We start from the raw sequence: 18962 nt of genomic DNA on the forward strand, positions 1-18962 counted from the left end.
AATATCAACTGTGGGGGACTGTTACCCCATACAAATTATGCAAATCGCCTGTGAAATGTTGTGAGTACTAGAAATTAAGTTCGAAATAGTCGCAAACGCGGCATATATCATGAGGTTAAAAGGGGACAAAGATGGTAAAAGGGACAGGGATCCAACGAAATGTTTCGTTTTTAGCGAAGTAAACACTTATCACTATTTGGATTTGATTAGTAGCAGTCGATGATTCGTTATCAGCAATAATTGCAGATTTTTGATGCTCTTGATTGTAAAAAAATTATAACCTCGTAGTACCGTGTTGGATTCAATATTGGTTTGTGTTTCTTTTCCGAAATTTTCAATCTCACTTCTGTATTATGACGTTCTCTTTTCGTGTTTTTTATTGCTATTATAATTGATAGTGAGAAAAGCGGGACCGAGTAGTACCAAACCTATCATCAGAGGAACCTGACGATCGAAGATGAAGATTCAGTCCGACGTTTCTGGATTTTACAAGGATGTCTATGAATTCCCGCATAAGGTAAATTATTAGTGGACCGCCCATATTAGATCAAGATTTAGTGACCAGCAGTCAACCAATGACAGATCAACATTGAATAGCTAATGAAATTGTACAAATCCTCAGCCAATTAGAAAACAAGATTGAATACCGAATCAGTGAACAGACAACAAAAAAAGAAGCCAGAAGCCGACAAATAAAGAATATCCTATTAAAATTTTAAGAATAATGCACCTTTTCATAACAATATTTGACGTAAATAAAGATATTCTACTGAATTTTGTTTAAAACTGCTTGATAGACACACAGTGAAGTATACTATGTGAAGTTGATGTAATCTTATTTTTAAAATTCAATTTGCATATCATTTTAAAATTAATTTTCACATTTATAAATTGTATACAAGAATAATGCATTTTTCTAAATAAAAAAATTTTCTTGAGCTGTTTCCTGTTTCGTGTTTGTTTGCATTTGATATCATAACTACGCTTAGAATACAAGCATGCAATTTTCAATGACGGGTTTTCACAGAATTTATGTTTTGACGTTTCAATGTTTGCTTCCATGCTGCTTTTGCTAGTTGAGCATTGCTGGAGCATGAAATCAAATAAAAGTTGTGCTGCAATTGTAGGTTACGATGAACTTGTTTTCAGCTAAGTTTTTCAATTTGAAATGTTAACCGTTATATTTTTGTGGAAAATTCAGTTCAATCATCGAATAATTTTCACCACCTAAAATTTAAGCAGTGTTAATATTAATGGACCAGTTGTTCATTTTTTACTGATAAGAACAGGACAAGTGGTCACAATGTAATAGATAAAACATGTTCTATGATTTGTAGCTTAGGGAAGTTTTATTTACATTCTAAAATTTACCGCCGTCAATGTTCAGAAATATTATCATTGAATGTTGCACATTTTATCAACTGCAGTTGCTTCATGTTAATGTTTGATAACTCTTTATTGTCACGAATTGCAGCACAAATTTGAAAACGTGTAAGCAAGCTTACATGAACAAACAGCTCTACTCTCAGGTAAAAATGTACGTTTCACTTTAATCATTCAAACAAAAAGATTACCATATATGAAAAGAATGATAATAGATCTTAAATAAATTTAAAAGTTAAAATGTTTATAGATAAAAGCAAAATTTTTTCAAATTATTTAAATAATATTATTAAGAAATAAAAAAGAAGCAAAAAGCTTCGATTATAGAATTCGCATGTATTATATATATAAGAGCATTTCACAGTTGTAGATTAAATTTTTTAATTATTTGTTCATTTTAATGCTTATTTATTAGCACTTTCCTTATTGTGATTTATATTCAACGTGTTTTCTTTAGAAGAGAAGCCTAAATTTATGAACTTTTTAAACGAAAAATTTTTCCATTTGCATTTTTGGATGTTTCATCCATAATTTTTGTGTAAATATTTTTTCAACCAATTCGTTGTCGTTTCAGTGTAAATTTGTGAAATAAAAGAAAACTATCATTTCATAATGGAAGAAATTGATTTGGATTTTCCAAATTTGAAAAGTGAACTGGAACAAAATATTAACATCATTTACAACACGAAAGTGCAATTGAACAGCATCGATGTGACATTGATAAATCAAAAGAATGGATTTATGTCGAAGATGTTTTTAGCAAAGCTTGCTTGGCAGCAGTCTGAACTTGGCAACAGTCAGCTTCCGAAAAGTTTGATTTTGAAGGTGACAAACAGAAATAAACAATCTGATGTTATAACAAATATGGCCGAAATTATGCAAGACACACAATTTTCTTCCACTTTTGTTGACCAAGGTCACAACTGCGAGGTGGATTTTTACCAGATGATCCATGCAAATAAGTTGACTATGGAAATTTTCCCCAAATGTTATTTAGCTCGACCAGTGATACCACCCACTGACAGGGGTATTCTGGCGTTGGAAAATTTGAACGACCGGGCTACTTTAATAGACGACATGTCGACCAGCATGACGGTCGGTCAGTTGTTGAGCTTGTTTGAAGCGACGGCTCGTTTCCACGCTTGGTGCTTGACCACGGACGTGGATTGGATGAGTGTATTTTCAAAATATGCCAACCGCTATATGGTAAAAAATTTTACCCAAGTGGTAAAAAATGGTCTCCACTGGTTCAAAACTGAGAAACCTGAACTGAGTGGTAATTTGAACGAGGAAATGATCGTGCAATTTTTCGAACAAAGCTCCATGGAAAAGCTGCTCAAACGAGTTCGAACTATAACGCCTGTTGTTTTGAAGCATGGTGATTTTTGGACAAACAACATTTTCTTTCACAAACAACAGCCGGGTGGAAAAGCTGGTGACCAGCTGGCCGCAATCATAGACTGGCAACTGGCCGGACCTGGTTCTGTTATGGAAGATTTCGTTTGTGTGCTTGCCTGGTGCACTTCATCCGTCGTCAGACGAGCAAACCAACGTATGCTAATTGATCACTATTATGATAATTTGAAAAAATACACCAACGGCAAAGTTGAACTCCCGGAAAAGGAGGCCTTTTGGCAGGCTTATAAATTAGCTTTTCCTCTGCGTGGTCTGTTGTTGTTGTGCTTATTGAACATTCTACTTGGAAATTTGGTCAAAATTGACACCGGCGACAATGGTCAAGCAAGAAAAGAGGAAATGATCCGTCGTGCGATTGATTGTTACAATGATTCAGTTGAATTTTTGTCAGAAATCAGTTCTGTCAACTGCTGACAATTCCTTATCAATTGCTCTTATTCAATATTTACCTATTTTCAAATTTAATTTAATTTAATTTTTCTTACTATTTATAGCATCTATGTATTTCATGATGTAATTATTTACTTTTCAACGGCATTGTTCTCTGCTTGGCTGAAATGGTGTCCTCTCAAACAAACTGCACCAATGTTTAAATTCAGCACTTCCTTCAATATTCATGGAGTTTGTAGTTGAGCAGTGAAAATCAGTGCTAGAAATTCTCTTAAATGCTTGAAAAGCAGCGGCATTTGTCGTTACTGATTAAACAACGGTTCAAATGCAATTTATGCAATTTACCTGAACGCAGAACTCTACTTTTTCAGATTAGTTTTGTTACTGAATTTTGTGGGAGTTGCCAGTTAGATATCTTTAATAAGAAGAGCGTGTTTCCATTCCCACTTTGATAATGCAGTTTGATTGAAATTGTGGGCACTTTTTTGAGATGTTATTGCACTGTAGTTAAAATATTTTAAATAGCTTTGATTCCAAAGTGACTGCAATTTTTCTAGTCTTACATACACAACTGTTTTTATGTAAGCCATCCGTAACAGATCCTGCCAGTGAGTGTTGATCTTCAGCTTCTTCTTTATTGTGATCCTCGGTGGTTTTTCTTAGATTCCTGACATAATCACTTTTTCCTCTTTGACATTTTTTGAACTAACCAAATGTGATCACTGTGTATTGTGTTTGACAAAACTATCTGTACAGCCAAATCTGGGGTTGATGTGTTGATTTTTTTCCATTTCTTTGCTTTAACATTCTCCTATCTGATTATCATATTATACAAATAATAATGTACGACGAAATGCATTTTATTCTTTGACGCATGTGTTTGATCATTAGTTTTCAAAAAATCACTTGATTTTTGCTTAAAATGCTTCTGAATGAATAATGGAATATTACAATTCATTTAAAATAAAGACTTATTTTATATTTATGATATTTAAAGATAAATTTGAAAATTAACGGAAAGTTTAAAATATTGAAATATTAAATTCAAATTTAAAAACAGATCAACTTTGAAATGTGAAAATTACTAAATAAACTGTACAATACAGCTGTATATGATATGAAAAATAGTGAAAACTTTTATTATGCAATAATGATCATTAATTGAAGCAAAATTCCATTAAATAAAAGTTAATTAATAATTAATGCCTGCTTATTTATTATACTGTAAATGAAGTTAAAAAAATTGTTTTCAATATTTTTTCACTTGTTGAAAAATCAGTAATTTGAAAAATGTCTCGACGTTTTGATTATGGCACAGTAAAAACTACTGTTGAAAAGTAAAAATTTTACTATCGTTTGCATTTTGTTGTTATACTTACTGTTATAGTGTGATAAAAGTAATGAATTTTTTAAATAAAGCAATTTTACAATTGAGCAGCAGTGAAGAATAACGATTTTCTCTGATTTATTTTTATTTTATAAATGAAAACAGCTTCAACTCTTTTTTTACGTGTGTAGCATGTGAAGCAGCAAACACTTATGAAATATACAATGGATATTTTTTGACATTTTTGCGTTAGCATTTTAATAATAAAGAAAATCAGGTTTTGAAATTAGTTTAAAATTTTATACAGTCTTGTTTTTATATTATTAGTTTTTGAAATTAATATTTGAATTCAATTGTGTGTTATTTATTTTGGTCTGGCTTTGAAATTTGCATCGAAAACATTTTATTGTTGCCATTTATGGTGGCAAATTATTTTTTTTTTGTTTTCTGCATGTGAGAATAAATTTATGATAAATAATTGCGTGCATTTCAGATATGCACGTGTTTTTCCTCGGTCATTGCCTTCAATTAAAGTTCCAGTATCGAAGGAAAAGATAAAACTGCGTCACAAGTTTATAAAAACCGGTGAAGGTAGGTGTTACCATTTGAAAGCTGCTTTAACGTCGCTTTTCCGTGACGAACGAATTGAACTGTCCAAGTATACCGCACTGGCCGTTCGTCCGTACGCGGAACGAGTAAGCAGGGTGTTGTTTGTGATCTTGTTTTGTTGAGAAGTGAAATTTTGGATTGAAGCTAATCCAACTGGCTATCGAATATGGTGATTGTCATAAGCCGACAATGGAAACGTGCGACTATTGGATCGAAGAGAAAGAACTGATTCACAAATTGTTCAAAGTCAAGCATATATGATAATAATAATAATAATAAATTCATTCAATTGTGTTGTAGGATTTAGTACCGAGATTTGAAAATTGCAAGTCCAGTTATACTTTGTTGCATCGATTGCCGGATAAATATGAAAAGCTGGATAACAACAACTGGAAGTTCACTGCCCCTTATATTTTAGAACTCAAAGGTGACTGTTCTTGTGTGATTGGTAATTTTTGATTGTTTTGAAAAATTTCGGTAATATTCATCAGGTAATCCATATCCACCTGTTCCGGATGGGAAGCATTTACATGAGAACAGTTTGCTGAACGTCCTGTTAAGAGAGGCTGGAAAAAAGTTCTATTCGGAAAGACGAAAAGCGACAACTTCGACAGATTTGGATGTGCAAGCGTGAATTTCTTTTTTTTTGCAGAACAAAATTTGCTTTTGTTCATTTCGTGATATTTTTGCACTGTTAATAATAATAATAATAAAAGATTGTTTCATTGTTGACTTGAAAAGTTTCAAATTCAACGTGATAAAGTTTACAATTGTCCACTTTGCATATAGATATAATGTTTGTTCAGTTGTTGAATAAATTTGCCCAGTCATACTGTTCAAACGAAGATGAAGATTGCAAAGTAGAAATGCAAATTCAAATGATTGATACAACTGACACATTTCTTGATCAGCTTTATTTAGAAAATCAACGCAAACAAGCAAAACGACGTGATAAAGCGAGTGTGAAAACAATATATATTTTTGCATAATTAAAAAAATACATATATATAAATAAAATATAGAACAACTTTTATACAAAGTTGCAGCACAATCAGCCGAATACGACGGCCAATCAAGCAAGTGCAATGTCGTCGAACTTGTGCTGCTGTCAAAATGGCAAAGGATGCTGCTGTTGCTGCGCACCGCCAAGGGTAGAAGAGATGATGAAAGTAAAAAAAAAAGAGAAAAACTTCCACATTTATTATTTATTCTCAATATGAATTATGATAATTTTTTTTCAATAACAAACATATTTATTTGTACGGTTTGTTTTGTAGGCGGAAAGTGGCATTTCACGCTGTTGTACAGATCAAGCTGACAGCTGCGGATGTGGAGTGCCGAAAAGCGTATCGTCCGCATCGAAGGAGTGTTGCAAGAACCGTCAACGTCGACAACACCAACAACAGCAACAGCAGGCGTCGTGTTGCAAACAGAATAATTGATAAAAAAATTTTTTAATGGATCGATTTATAAAAAAAAATTCAATCAATATAACTTTTTCATGATTTCAATTTCATGACAATACAAATCGTGTAATTTCTAGGTATTTATTTTCAATATGGAACACGTTGAATTAAAAATGATGTAAAATTTGTCGTTCTGTTGGTGCAGAATCAGCAGCTGATGCTGCTGGAAAATTATTATTATTCATGTAAACCAAAACAAAACAACAACAACAACAACATAAATAAATAAATAAATAATACACAAATTAGAGTTTCACTTTTTTGGTTGAAGTGGCTTGTCGCTTGCCGGCCGCTTTCCTCTTTTGCAACCAAATTTCGTACTTTGAATAAGCAGCATGCAGACAAGTGAACAAGGCTGTACAGAACTTGAAAATTAATTATTATTATTGTTAATTTTTTTCATAAGAAATAAAAAACAAAACAAATAAGAAGAGTACGTCATTTTCAATTGTTGATTCCGATGCAGCGAGGCGATCGGACAACGGTCTGAGTTTGTTTTGTTCAAATTTTCGAAGAGTTTCTACGGCAAATTGCAGCTGAACAATAATAATAAATTAGCATAATTGGCATGGAAAAGCACAGCTAACAAACAAAATTTACCTTGTTACTCGCTTCGGCTGTCAGTGGGGGAAAATTGCGCCAGAACAAGCGAAGTACTTCGGACAGGGAAAAGTGGACACTGTGCACTTCGGACAGAAGATCATCCGGGATTGCTTTATATTTGTTACGGACAAAAATTTATTATTCATCAAATCAAGCAAACACAATAAAACAAACATATACACAAAAAAATGTGCAACCTGCATCAGCAGGCTGGACTCACTGGGTGGTAAATCGCTCTGACTTGAGCACTCGTCGCCGTCGAATGACAATCGCGTCAACGTCGTCGACATGACAGCTTCTTCGTTGACCAGCTTAAATTAAAAGCAAAGGAAGATGATGCAAAAGGTGAATTTGCATCATTTCTCATAAACAACACGATACCAGTGCAGTTGGATTATTTTCTGACGATGACCAATAATTTTCACTTTCGACGACCAAATTTACCCACCGGACGGCGTCGTCGTGGTCAAAAGTGGCCGAATCGTCGGTAAAAAACGTCTGAAACTGTGAATCATTCTTCACATTCAAATGCACCCCTTCGAAAGTGTCCAATCCTGTGCCGGTCAGTTCCTCGCATTCGGCAAACTTTGGCTAAAAAACAGCACACAAATAAACGCATACTAACCTGCTGCAACTGATTGATTCATCAGGATCAGGGAAAATTGAATTTGCCAAAAATAAAAAATAACGTTTAATTAAATTTACCAATTTTTTACTATCCACCGACGATTGGTCAGAGTTTTTCGAGTTGGACTTTGCAGAATCACTTGCAGCGACAGATCCGTGGGACCGTATAATTTGATTGCTGTGATAATTGAGCCGTTTCACTAAAGTTGTATTTTGAAATTTCCGCTGATCCATATCTTCATCGGCAGCTAATTCCTTTTAGAACAAAACAAACAATAATGATGAATAATTAATTCAATATGAAAATCACTACTTGAAAAGCATTTCCCTCCGGTGTTGAAACAACTGCTTGGTTTTCAACGACACTGTAGTGGATTTGCAGTTGATCATAGAAATCTTCGACAACAAATAAATAAATTAATAAATTAATAATTGCTTTCAGGCTAAAGCAATGATATTAGAATACCTTGATTGTCAATTTTGAAACAGTCGGCAAAGAATTCCTTTATTCCAGGCGCAATTTCACGATCCCTGTGAAAATAGTGCGACTGGAAAAACAGAGTCCAAAAATCTTCTTCGGTCATTTCGCTCGGCACTAGCTGTTTGTGCTTTTCCTTGACGGTTGGATAAGTGCGAAAAATCGACTCGATTATCTCTGTGGTCAAATTCAGCTTCATCTCGTTGTACGCATCACGTTCAGCAACGTCGCCCTGAAACGCCAAACAAATTGAAATGCCAGTAGTGTGTGTGATTTATTGATGGAATTATCAGTATTGCAAAACTGACCAAAAATCCACCCGAAATGCCCATCTTTTGCGAATTCTGTTCTTTTTCTTCTTCTTTTTTCAATTTCTGAAAATTTTTCACTCATTAAAATTGGCAACAACAACAACAACAACTAATAATAAGTAAAACTTTAACATTGGAAGCAAAGATGAGCCAAAAGTCATCCGCTTTCAACACATCCGTTGTTACCAATTGTTCGTACAGTTTGTAAAGTTGTGGATCGTCATTCAGAATCCTGAACGAAACAAAAAGAAAACGAAAAATAAAAACCCATTTAAACAACAAACAACAATTAAACAGCTCAAATATCCAAAGCGAATCTGACTTTCGTTTCCGCTCGATTTCAGCGTTCGGCATATATTTCAACTTGGCCAACTGCACTTGGAGCAACTGTTTCACCGATTCACGATCCTGAAGCTGCTTTTCTGCACCCATTGGATTGCAAAATTGGAAAATCACCGACGTGTCGTTGTGCAAACACAACTGAAGCTGAATTTTCGCTTTCCCGGCTGGAGATATTTTCTGAGCTGATATTTAAAAAAAATTTCACCGCTCAAACTTGCAAACTTGGTATGAAAGTTGTAGAAATACTTCGAATTTCGTCCATTTGGAGGCATACGCAGAGTTCACGGTCAACGCTGCTGATCCAGAGAATTCGGTCTCGGAATACGCAAAGTGAACCCATGCCGTGCTTCTTGTTCACCACGTTGTCCACTTTGATCAATACTTCATTGTCTCGTCTTTGGCTATCCGTCGATTCCATTTGGCCAACGCACGCTGCAACACAACAAATTTGAAAAGCCTACGTCAAAGATTACTCTGCGCACGTTGAACGTTGTTGTTTAAACAGCGGATGAAACAATTTTCAAAATTACAATTTGAAAAACAAAAAAGCAATACCCAAAAAATTGAGCTATTCTTATGAAATAAAATTCATAACTGCTGACAAATCGCGCACGGACAAACAGTACTTTTTAACAAATAGAACAAATTTCCATAGTAAGCATTATGATTTTCAAGTAGTAATACAGTAAGACGAAAACTGTTCAACTATCAAGTTGTCACGAATCATTCATTCTTGACTTGACATATCAACAAATCTACCCGTGTAATAATTTAACACTAGCTGTTATGTTGAATGAAAATTTTCAACAATTTTTACGATAATTATCAAATTACCCACCCACTAGCCCACAAATCTATTTTTAATAATGTTCTCCTGCTGTAGTGATTTACTGCAATTTCATTTGCACAACAACACTGAATTAATCGACCTCTGTTTTACTTCATCGGAGTTAAATTATTATTTGATTTTATTTGATATACATATATATATATATATTACAGTTGCGTAAAGTTTTGCGGTTGAAAATGCTCGTTGAAGTATGAAAAATAAAAGAAAAGAAGAAAAATGAATATATGAAAGAAAAGAAAAATAACTTGCAAGCGATTAAGTAAATAACAATTCAGAAATTTCAACACACAACACACACAAAGATAAAGTAAAAAACAAAATTGAACTGAGAACAAATAGAATTTTCGGTTGTTAATGGACACACTTTTTATCCATTCTGCTGCATTTCGGTAGAAATTTCTTGTCTAAAAAATAAATTGAATGCAATCGATGTGAATTGAAATTAAACGTAAAGAAGAAAATAATTACTCAATGTCTGCCAATAGGATCCAGTCAATGTCAAAGTGTTCGGCAAAAATGTAGCTTTTCTGCGCAGGTATGCATTGCATGATGTTGAACAAAATGGTGTCCTCGTCGTCGTTATTTTCTTCTTTCATTCAAAATAGCAAATAGAATGAGCAAAAAAAATTGCAAACAATCGTAAAACAAAGCATCAATAAAAATTACCAGATGCTTGCGGCAGCTCCATGCAAGCCATAGGCGGTATTTCGTAGTAAATCAAAGCCTGAGATAAACCTACCGGTCGATTGTTGTCAGTTTTGGGCAAAATACCGCTCTTCATATACTCTACGATATCCTGCCTTGAAACGTCTAGAAAAGTTGAATTCAAATTTTAAAAAAAAGTGTACCAAAAAAATACAACAAATAAGTCCCACATCAGAAACAGTAATTTTGCTTACGTTTTTTCAATTCTTTCTCCAACCAAGATATACAGCGGCTGACAATCTCATAATTAGCGTTGCGATGCTTCAGAGGTTTCCTGAGAGCAGAAGCATAAAAATTCAAATATTCTTGCACCAGTTTAATTTGGTGCACGGTGTTCGAACTGATTCGACTCTATAATGAACAAATAAAAAAAATAATAATAACGTATCGAATTTTTTCTTAGTTCAATAAAAAAACATCAAAGATCGAACAACAACAAACCGCAAGCGGAAATTCCGAAAGTTCACGCAGCAAATGTTGCATAAGCAGTGAACGGGATTTGGTGAATGAATAGTTTTTCATATTCGCCTAGAATGTGAAATAATGGATGTAAATTTGAATGAAACAAAAAGTAGCATTCAAACAAACCACTCCACGTTCCAAAGGACATTCGGATGAATCATCATCGGTTGACAAAGGCTCTGGAACTTCCTGAAGAGAAAGAAACATTTTTCTGCTTTTCAACTCGACAAAACATAAAAAGATTATCAATTAATTAATTACCCAGTGATATTTGTAAGTTCGAGTAAGTGTATGTGGAAACATCTTAATTATACCATCAGAAGCAATGATCGCTCTGCAAAAACGACAAATTAAATAAACATATGCTTCTCGAGTAAACAGTGGAAAAAAAACACTAACTTTAGCTGTTTCAAGTTGCCTTTGCTTTTTTCAAAATATACGGGCATGTAACCATCCATGCTCAAAAAAACCTCGCTAACATTGTCCAAAGACGGCATTGCCAACGGGGCGGACTGTTGAACATATTCTTCTTGTAGCTGAAATTCAATAAATTACTATTGAAATGAGTTCCATTAAAAAGAAACAAACAAACAAAGTAAAAAAAATATTAAATGCAAAAGATCAAAACTGGAATATATTTATTATTATTATTATTAATGAATATAATAATCAGAAATGAAAATTAAATTATATTAAAATTTTTAGAAAGAGACAATAAAATTATTCTCACATCAGAATAGTAGGATACAATGCAAGGTAAAGTTTCGTTGGTCCAATAATCTTTCACTATCAAATAACGTTTTTCCAACGCTAATACATACAAGTGACGTATCACTTGAATACAATGCCTAAAACAAATTCCTCATCCATCAGATGTGGATTCAAATACAACACAACACAACAAAACACAATAAATAGTTCATTTTTATATTCTGAAATTTCAATGTATCAGTATAAGTCAGAAAAAAAATGGAAACAAACAAGCGAACAGATAAACATGAACTCACCGATTGTCAGTGTGATAAGATGGATATCTGGGATAAAATGCACAAAGCATGCAAGCAACAGAAAAATTGTCCTTCTTGAAACCATACCTTAATATGATAAAAAAGAAAAAATAAACAAATGATTACTGAAGCGGATATTATTTTTTTCTGTCCCCCCCCTACTCACTTTCCTCCACCTAGGCATAAAATTCCGAGAACAAGAAAACTGGGCAACGTGCATCCAATATAAGTACTCCCATCTTGTCCTTTTGCCGTGTCGGAACAAACTTCCATGGCAATATTCATAATTTCTTTGTCGCCCGTTCCGGCCAAAATCTGAAATATTGGAATTTTTTATTGTTTAATTGGAAAGAAAAGTTGAACAGCAACCAATCCAAAGCGGTTGAGTTTGCTACTAAATAAAACATCATTTACTATTATATCATTTTGAAAAAATGATGAATAATTTTGAAATTCAATGAAAAAGAACATTTTAATTAAAAGAAAATAAAAACAGCAACTGTTACCAATGCAAGTCCGACCAAAATGTTGGTGTGACAAAAATTCACCGTATATCCACCTGTGTTGACTGAAGAATAGTGTTCCAAAGTTCCACTCAATTCTCGCATGAAGTATTTCTGATCGGATTGAAAATGAGAACAGAATTAATAATTGGAAAATAAAGTTGAAAAAAAAAAGATAAACACTGTTTGCAATAATATACCAAAGTACTGACGGCACGTTCGTCAAAGTCGGAAGCATATTTGATAGCAATTGCCAAACAGGCACCAGTAACAGCGTAGTAATATATAACAGCGTAATAGTCGTTGAATTTGCCGGTTCCAAAAGATTTTTCAACTTTCGATTTTTTCATAAAATCCTTCAAAACTTCTGGAATTTGTGATTCTACCCATTCTTTATTGGGTTCAATTCCATTCCAGTCGATTAAACTTTTGCAAAGAATGGACAATAAAGCAGCATCAGGTCGCATCTGAAATATGAAAATTAAAAGTTAAAAATTGAAATTTAATTAAATAAATTCAACTTACATATGTCAATTTGACCAGTATATTGGGAAGTTTCAAATTTTCCATTACCATGAAATTCGAAGTTTTCAAAAAGAGCATACCCAATGCGATTATCGTGGGCGCGGAGGAAACGTGGGTCATTTGGAATGGCGTAGGCAGAGCATCGCCGTAAATGGTACGCAAAAGGTCGAAATTGTCGGGCGGTTCCATTCGACCGTGCAATAATTTGATCAAATCGCGAAAAAGTGCAGCACCGGTAGTTTCGAAAATTTTCGGACCTAAAAAATTTGATCGGAAAATTGTGGGGTGTGGTTGAAATGAAAAGAAAAATTCACTTCACCTTCACCGAGACAGATGAATCCAAGCGCCATGCCGCAACTGAGCGAATAGCTTTCTTTTTCTTGGATACAGCCTTGAGTAATCCAACAGAGATGTTTGATCTCTTGGACAAGCGCGTAGCAAAGCTTGATTGAGCAAGTTTCGGCAAAAAGCAGCCCAATACCCAAAATGCTAGCCGACTGGAGAATCGGTTCGATGCTCAAATCGACCGCCACTTTGGTACTCAAAAACGGTACGTGCAATGCCAATTTTTTCATCACGGCGTGATCGCCGGTACGTCGTTTGTTCGCGCTCAAGCCCAACAAAAGTCCCACGCTGAGCATCGGATCTTTGAGTACCAGCAGTTCGTGACAGTCGCATTCTTCGATATCGTCGAGCAGATCGTTCAAACCCAAACCGAACAATTCGCCGCCAATTTGAGCATTGCAACGGGTCGTCTGTTCGAGTCGTTGGGTGTAGCTGGTGATTGGGGGCGGCATCAGACCGTTCGACTTGAGCATCAGAGTGTTGGCGACACCGTGGTGGAAAAATACCCACGACAAAACGAGATTGGAAAAGCTCGACGGGGCCAGTTCGGCCATGAAGCCGTTGTCGCGCACTACACCGCAGAACGAGATCCGCGGCGGCGGGGTGGCGAATTTCCATTCCATCGGAACCAGACGGTAGAGAAACGCCCCCCGTCCAATGGCCGAGGCGAATCTCTGCAACAGAGCGTCGTGAATGAAACGGTCGAGTTTTTCTTTGTCTTTGTCTTTCGAAAAATCACAGTCCGGATTCAATGGAATCGGATCCCAAAGCGCCATCTCCTTCCAGACGTGATGCTTGCGGTAGTCGAGACCAAATGGACCTTGGAGCATTTCTATGTCCATGCAACGACAGCGCAGCATAGCCGAAACTTCGTGGTCGAAACTGTCCAAGCGGACATCTTCCTCTTCTTCTTGGCACTCTTTCAGACGTCGGTCGAAACATGTCGGCTGGGGGAACCAGGTTGGCGACAACACGGACGGCTTCAACGCGTCGTCGCGAATTTCGGACGGAAACGACAACGGATATACTCGCAAATGGTTCCACCGGTCGGCCATCGGCAACGCCACGCCTACCGGCAATGTCATCAACAAATTTGGCAATTCTTCGAACAACAGAGAGGCCAATTGGCCAAGGTTGGTCGAGTCCAAAACTGCCCAGTGAAACGCCTCCAATTTGCCCCTCAGCTGCAAGCCCATATCCAGTTGGTTCACCTCCTGGGAAAGGAGCATCGCGAACCCCAAAACGCCGATCGTACGTCGACAACAAGCCGGCACGACTACCGGCAGCGTGAACGTCAAATCGTGGCGTAGGAGCTTGACGAACAATTCGAACACGCCCCCACAAGGCCAACCGTTTTGTTCGAATTCCATCATTTTCCAATGAGCTTAACATGATAATGATAATTTGAAATACAAAAAAAAACTACCAACAACAGCAACAAACTTTTACCATCGTCAATTAAATACTGTCGCTCCGGCAGGACGATGTGTGTTAAATTACGCAAAAAGCGATCTTTCTGATCAACCAATCGCAAAGCACTAAAACAATTTTGTTTTCTGTTTTTTTTGAAATTGAACAATAAATACAAAATTTTCCGTTTTCTCACTCGGCAATGGTGCTGAGCATGATGAGAAAATTGTCAATTTCTTTTGGAATATCTCTGCTCAATCTTGCCTCTTCGTATACGGCAGACAGGGCGAGGTAAATGTTGGGCATCTGGATAAAATACGGTGCCTCGTAGTCGACCGTCAACGTTTCGCTTTGTGGACGACGCGAACTGTCCAAGTCGGACGATTCGAAATGAAATTCTTCAATCAACTGCTGCACCGAGTCCAACTTCAACATCGTTTCCCACGGCTGAAAATGCAAAATTCGCAAATGGATATCAATTCGAACACAAATAAATGAACGTAAACGTGAAATTGGAAAATATTTCACATACCGACGTCTCTTCTTGGGATACATCCATTTCTGTATCGGAATGCAAATTTCCGGCTGAAGTCTAATAAATTGGTAGAAATGCAAACGAAAAATTAAAAAAAGAAAAGAAAATCACCCCCCCCCTCCCTGCTTACCGATTCTGTCAAACCAACCGAACGAAGAATAAAATTGCAAAAGCATTTCAGTTCTTCTTTTTCAGAACACAAATTGTTCTGCTGATACCAACGAACAAGCATATCAAAGGCCACTTCTTCGGCCAACACATCTTTCAACGATTGAAGACAAAGGGCGACCAATTTGGTTCTGTACAATCGAGGCAGTTTCACTTTAAAAATGCCACCCGATTTCAGCGTCTGAATATACATAGACATGTATTGCATAAAAGAAAATTGATTCTCTTTTTTCTACTCCTTTTTCCAAACTTACAACAATAAAATCAATCGAAGTGGCAATCAACGATTTCACCGGATTATTTTGCAACGACACGGGCGTTGGCAATTTGAAATAATCATGAAGCGTGCTTCCGTAAATGCTCGACGCGTTCCCTGCCAGCGGAGTGGAAACATATCCGGCGAACGGTACATTGCGAGAACTGTTGCACGGCGTGCTTGCCGTCGCGATCACTTCCTGGCAGAGAAACGTGCTCGATGTGAAACTGCTCAACGGCGTATCGACAGCTTGAATTGAACTTCTGGATGGGTCCAAATCCAAATATCCAATCTTAAAAATAAATAAATCACAAACATCACGCCCATTCATTCCCACCTCTGTCAATACTTTGGTCATTCCGGAATAGATGGCAATGTTGGACATGCATTGCGACACTAACATCATATCCATGCTCTGCACAATAGAATTTCACATAAGCAATAAGAGGAGTACATGTGTAACAATTAGAAAAGAAAGAAAAAATCAATCAATCACCTCAGATCCGCAAGCATCGTCGCAATTGCAAATAACACAGCTGTCCGAAACGGAAAAATTTTTTAAATTTCCACCTTCAAATTGCAATCTCAAGCACCTAACAATGTGAATAATAAACAATTGAATCGTAAGACAGAGAAAGAGAAAAAAAAACAATAATCAACTTTAGCTGTTGGCTTTCAGCCAACAAATAGCAGATGTACTTCCTGCCCATCCAATCTCTGGTGAAAAACGCCTTTTTGCATGGTGAACTACCTTTCGGCTGGCTACTAATAAAAGTTGGAGTAATGAATTTATTTTTTCAAAGTTTTTTGCAAAGTTAATAAATTTTGCAAACAATACCGAATATTTTCACTGGTTTCATCCCATAATTTTTCCAAGCAGATATCCGGAATGAGCACTTCACCGGGTATTTCATTTGTGCTTTCTTCTTGGAGTTTTGTTTTCTCATCAGAAAGTGTATTGGAATCCGTTGAAGCTTGAGAAGAAAAAAAGAATTAAATTTAGCAACAGTGACAAGAATCATTTGGCTTACATTGACGCTGAAGTTTTCTGTACTTTTTGTGCGCCGGCGTTTGTCCAAATGTTGAAGGTGAAAAATACTGGCTGACAGATTTTGCAGAGCTAAAGAAAAACAAACAAACATCATAATAAACAAATATACCAACCAAAAATTATTTCTAATTCAAATATGCCTTTTTAAACATACAAATTCGGTTCAATTTTAACAGTAGAGAGTGTAAAATTTTAATCAAACCTTGCTGAAAAGAGCCGAGAAAATCCTGGACTTAAAGTGGACTTGCACAATTTTGAATTCATCGGAGTGCTGACCATTGGTAAACTATGAGTTATCGGCTGGTTGGAAGAATTTGCCTGGGAAGCTTAAACAACAGAAATTATTTTAAAATTGAAAAAATTGAAAATTCATTTAAAATGCATTTTAAAAAAATGCTCATCTTTTATATCACAACAAAATATTTGCATTATTTGATTGTAATATTTTGGATTTCAAATTTTTCAAACCTGCAAGATGTTGATGCAATGCAGAATGATGATGAGTAATGTTTGGATGCAATATTTTCGAATGAAACAAACTACTGTCCGTTTTCTGGGATCGATTCAAATTAACCACGGGAGTTCTGAAACTCATCGCCGATGTGTCAAAAATTGAGCAGACGGATTCTTCGTAATGTTTCGCCGCTGCTAGTCGGTCCTAAAAACAAATACAAAAGAATTTAAAAAAAAATTTTAATAATAAATAAAATTTTCAAAACTACTTACCTCTTCAGTTGACTTTCTAAGTTTCCACAACGAATGTGTGCATGTAGCACGATTGAACGCTAAAACCAAACTGAAATAGGCGGACACGTGACATATCAACATGTTCGGCGATGTCATGTAGCGGGCACTTTCATTATCTGAAATTATAATTATTCTCACATTTACAGCCATATTTAAAGTTAACTTATACCGAGTGGCTTGTAAATAACAGGCAAAAATTCATCCAACGGATGCCCCAACGAAAACACAAAAGGTAACAACTGATTCACTGGGCTGTTAGAACAAATTTTCATATTTTTTTCATTTTCAACAGGATATTTTCGAAAAAAAACATTTACTTTATAGATTTTTTCTTACGCTGAATAATTAATCCATGCGATGTGCGAAATACATTTTCTACCTAAATATAATATGATAACTAAAACGTAAACAAATATACATTTATATACTTCAAACGGAAAATTAATATTATAAAAATTTCCACGTTCTATGTGAAATTTCGCTTGCAATTCACCACAAATACACAAATAAGTAACTTCTTTTGAATTAGTTTTTGGCAGAAAATTCATCCAAAATGCCTACAAATAGCACTATTATTATTATTATGAATGCATATCAGTTTAATCAAAAATAACACACGTCTATAATAGAAAAATTTGTATTATATGTCATTTTCAATTCGCTTTCATTAATTGTGACATAACAGCGATTGCCGGACGCCAGCAAATCTTCTATTTGATTTAAACACTTGTTCCATCGATTGGTAACAATGAATTTCTAAAATTATATAATTTCACTTCATACATTTAATTATTTCAATATTGTAACTAAAAAATCAAGAAAGTCTCTTTTTTCTTCAACTTTGCTTTGTAAAATTTTCTTAGTGTTAAAGAATCCAAAACATGCAACACATTTTAAATAACTTCTTTCATGTTTGATTAAATTTAAATGAACAGTCATGGTGAAAAATTACTACATTTATAACAGTACTATGTGAGTAAAGAACTGAAATCATTCTTGCTTTATGTTCATAATAAATTACAACAATTTACTTGAAAAATCTTAATGAAAAACATATTTTTACACAAGAATTCAAACTTAGGCATACAATAATGCAAATCCTAATACTTCAATTGACTAATCATTTATATCTTTCAAAGTGCACATTTTAATGCTGTTTAATAGGCAGCAACAGATTAATTTTGTAGAAAATGATTTCAAACATCTAAACAAATAACTTGTTGTTTCTTAAAACTGGGAAATCAAAGAAATTTAATCCAAAAATGCAACAAAATAAACATACCTTCTTTCTAAAAGGTCGAAAATGTTTCGTTTCTGAGCTTTTACCATCTTCCTCAACATTTTCCATGCTTTTACAGTCTGATGAAATCATTTCTTCATCCAGCAACAATTTCATTCCCGTTGGACAAAATGGAATGGTTTTTGTTTCAATCAACATGCTTAACG

General features: G+C 35.2%; 6 protein-coding genes across 6 annotated transcripts; 3 read left to right on the forward strand and 3 right to left on the reverse strand.

Annotated features, from left to right (window-relative positions):
• The first annotated feature begins 1995 nt into the window (after positions 1-1995).
• Positions 1996-3213, forward strand: Tsp_11027 (conserved hypothetical protein). The gene has a single exon (XM_003381880.1). The coding sequence runs from the start codon at positions 1996-1998 to the stop codon at positions 3211-3213; it is 1218 nt and encodes a 405-aa protein (XP_003381928.1).
• Positions 3214-4479: 1266 nt separating this feature from the next.
• On the forward strand, positions 4480-5759 carry Tsp_11028 (conserved hypothetical protein). Its single transcript, XM_003381881.1, has 5 exons — positions 4480-4526; positions 5010-5211; positions 5270-5371; positions 5426-5573; positions 5617-5759. Exons 1-5 carry the CDS (start codon positions 4480-4482, stop codon positions 5757-5759), a joined length of 642 nt encoding a protein of 213 aa, XP_003381929.1.
• Positions 5760-5991: 232 nt separating this feature from the next.
• Positions 5992-6567, forward strand: Tsp_11029 (putative metallothionein-1). The gene is made up of 3 exons (XM_003381882.1): positions 5992-6087; positions 6172-6294; positions 6403-6567. The coding sequence occupies exons 1-3, from the start codon at positions 5992-5994 to the stop codon at positions 6565-6567; spliced, it is 384 nt and encodes a 127-aa protein (XP_003381930.1).
• Positions 6568-6836: 269 nt separating this feature from the next.
• Tsp_11030 (putative BSD domain protein) lies at positions 6837-9370 on the reverse strand. Its single transcript, XM_003381883.1, has 12 exons — positions 9167-9370; positions 8906-9129; positions 8737-8842; positions 8608-8673; positions 8288-8531; positions 8132-8217; positions 7900-8076; positions 7576-7785; positions 7415-7505; positions 7192-7304; positions 7029-7127; positions 6837-6956 (listed from the first exon to the last, which is right to left on the reverse strand). The coding sequence occupies exons 1-12, from the start codon at positions 9368-9370 to the stop codon at positions 6837-6839; spliced, it is 1740 nt and encodes a 579-aa protein (XP_003381931.1).
• A 1084-nt stretch (positions 9371-10454) lies between these two features.
• Tsp_11031 (conserved hypothetical protein) lies at positions 10455-13354 on the reverse strand. The gene is made up of 12 exons (XM_003381884.1): positions 13324-13354; positions 13005-13261; positions 12680-12946; positions 12143-12291; positions 11977-12063; positions 11700-11817; positions 11369-11505; positions 11231-11303; positions 11096-11158; positions 10949-11035; positions 10702-10858; positions 10455-10612 (listed from the first exon to the last, which is right to left on the reverse strand). Exons 1-12 carry the CDS (start codon positions 13352-13354, stop codon positions 10455-10457), a joined length of 1584 nt encoding a protein of 527 aa, XP_003381932.1.
• Positions 13355-13493: 139 nt separating this feature from the next.
• Tsp_11032 (hypothetical protein) lies at positions 13494-18888 on the reverse strand. The gene is given in 20 exon segments (XM_003381885.1): positions 13494-14061; positions 14089-14733; positions 14780-14887; positions 14956-15206; positions 15292-15351; positions 15425-15643; positions 15654-16010; positions 16035-16133; positions 16215-16311; positions 16379-16483; positions 16557-16692; positions 16756-16838; positions 16972-17095; positions 17238-17427; positions 17496-17632; positions 17686-17768; positions 17834-17895; positions 17945-18073; positions 18135-18272; positions 18799-18888. The coding sequence occupies 20 exon segments, from the start codon at positions 18886-18888 to the stop codon at positions 13494-13496; spliced, it is 3681 nt and encodes a 1226-aa protein (XP_003381933.1).
• Between the last annotated feature and the right edge of the window lie 74 nt (positions 18889-18962).

Source organism: Trichinella spiralis (genome assembly GCF_000181795.1).
Source record: "Trichinella spiralis strain ISS 195 chromosome Unknown Scfld1, whole genome shotgun sequence".
In the NCBI taxonomy this organism is placed as follows: domain Eukaryota; kingdom Metazoa; phylum Nematoda; class Enoplea; order Trichinellida; family Trichinellidae; genus Trichinella; species Trichinella spiralis.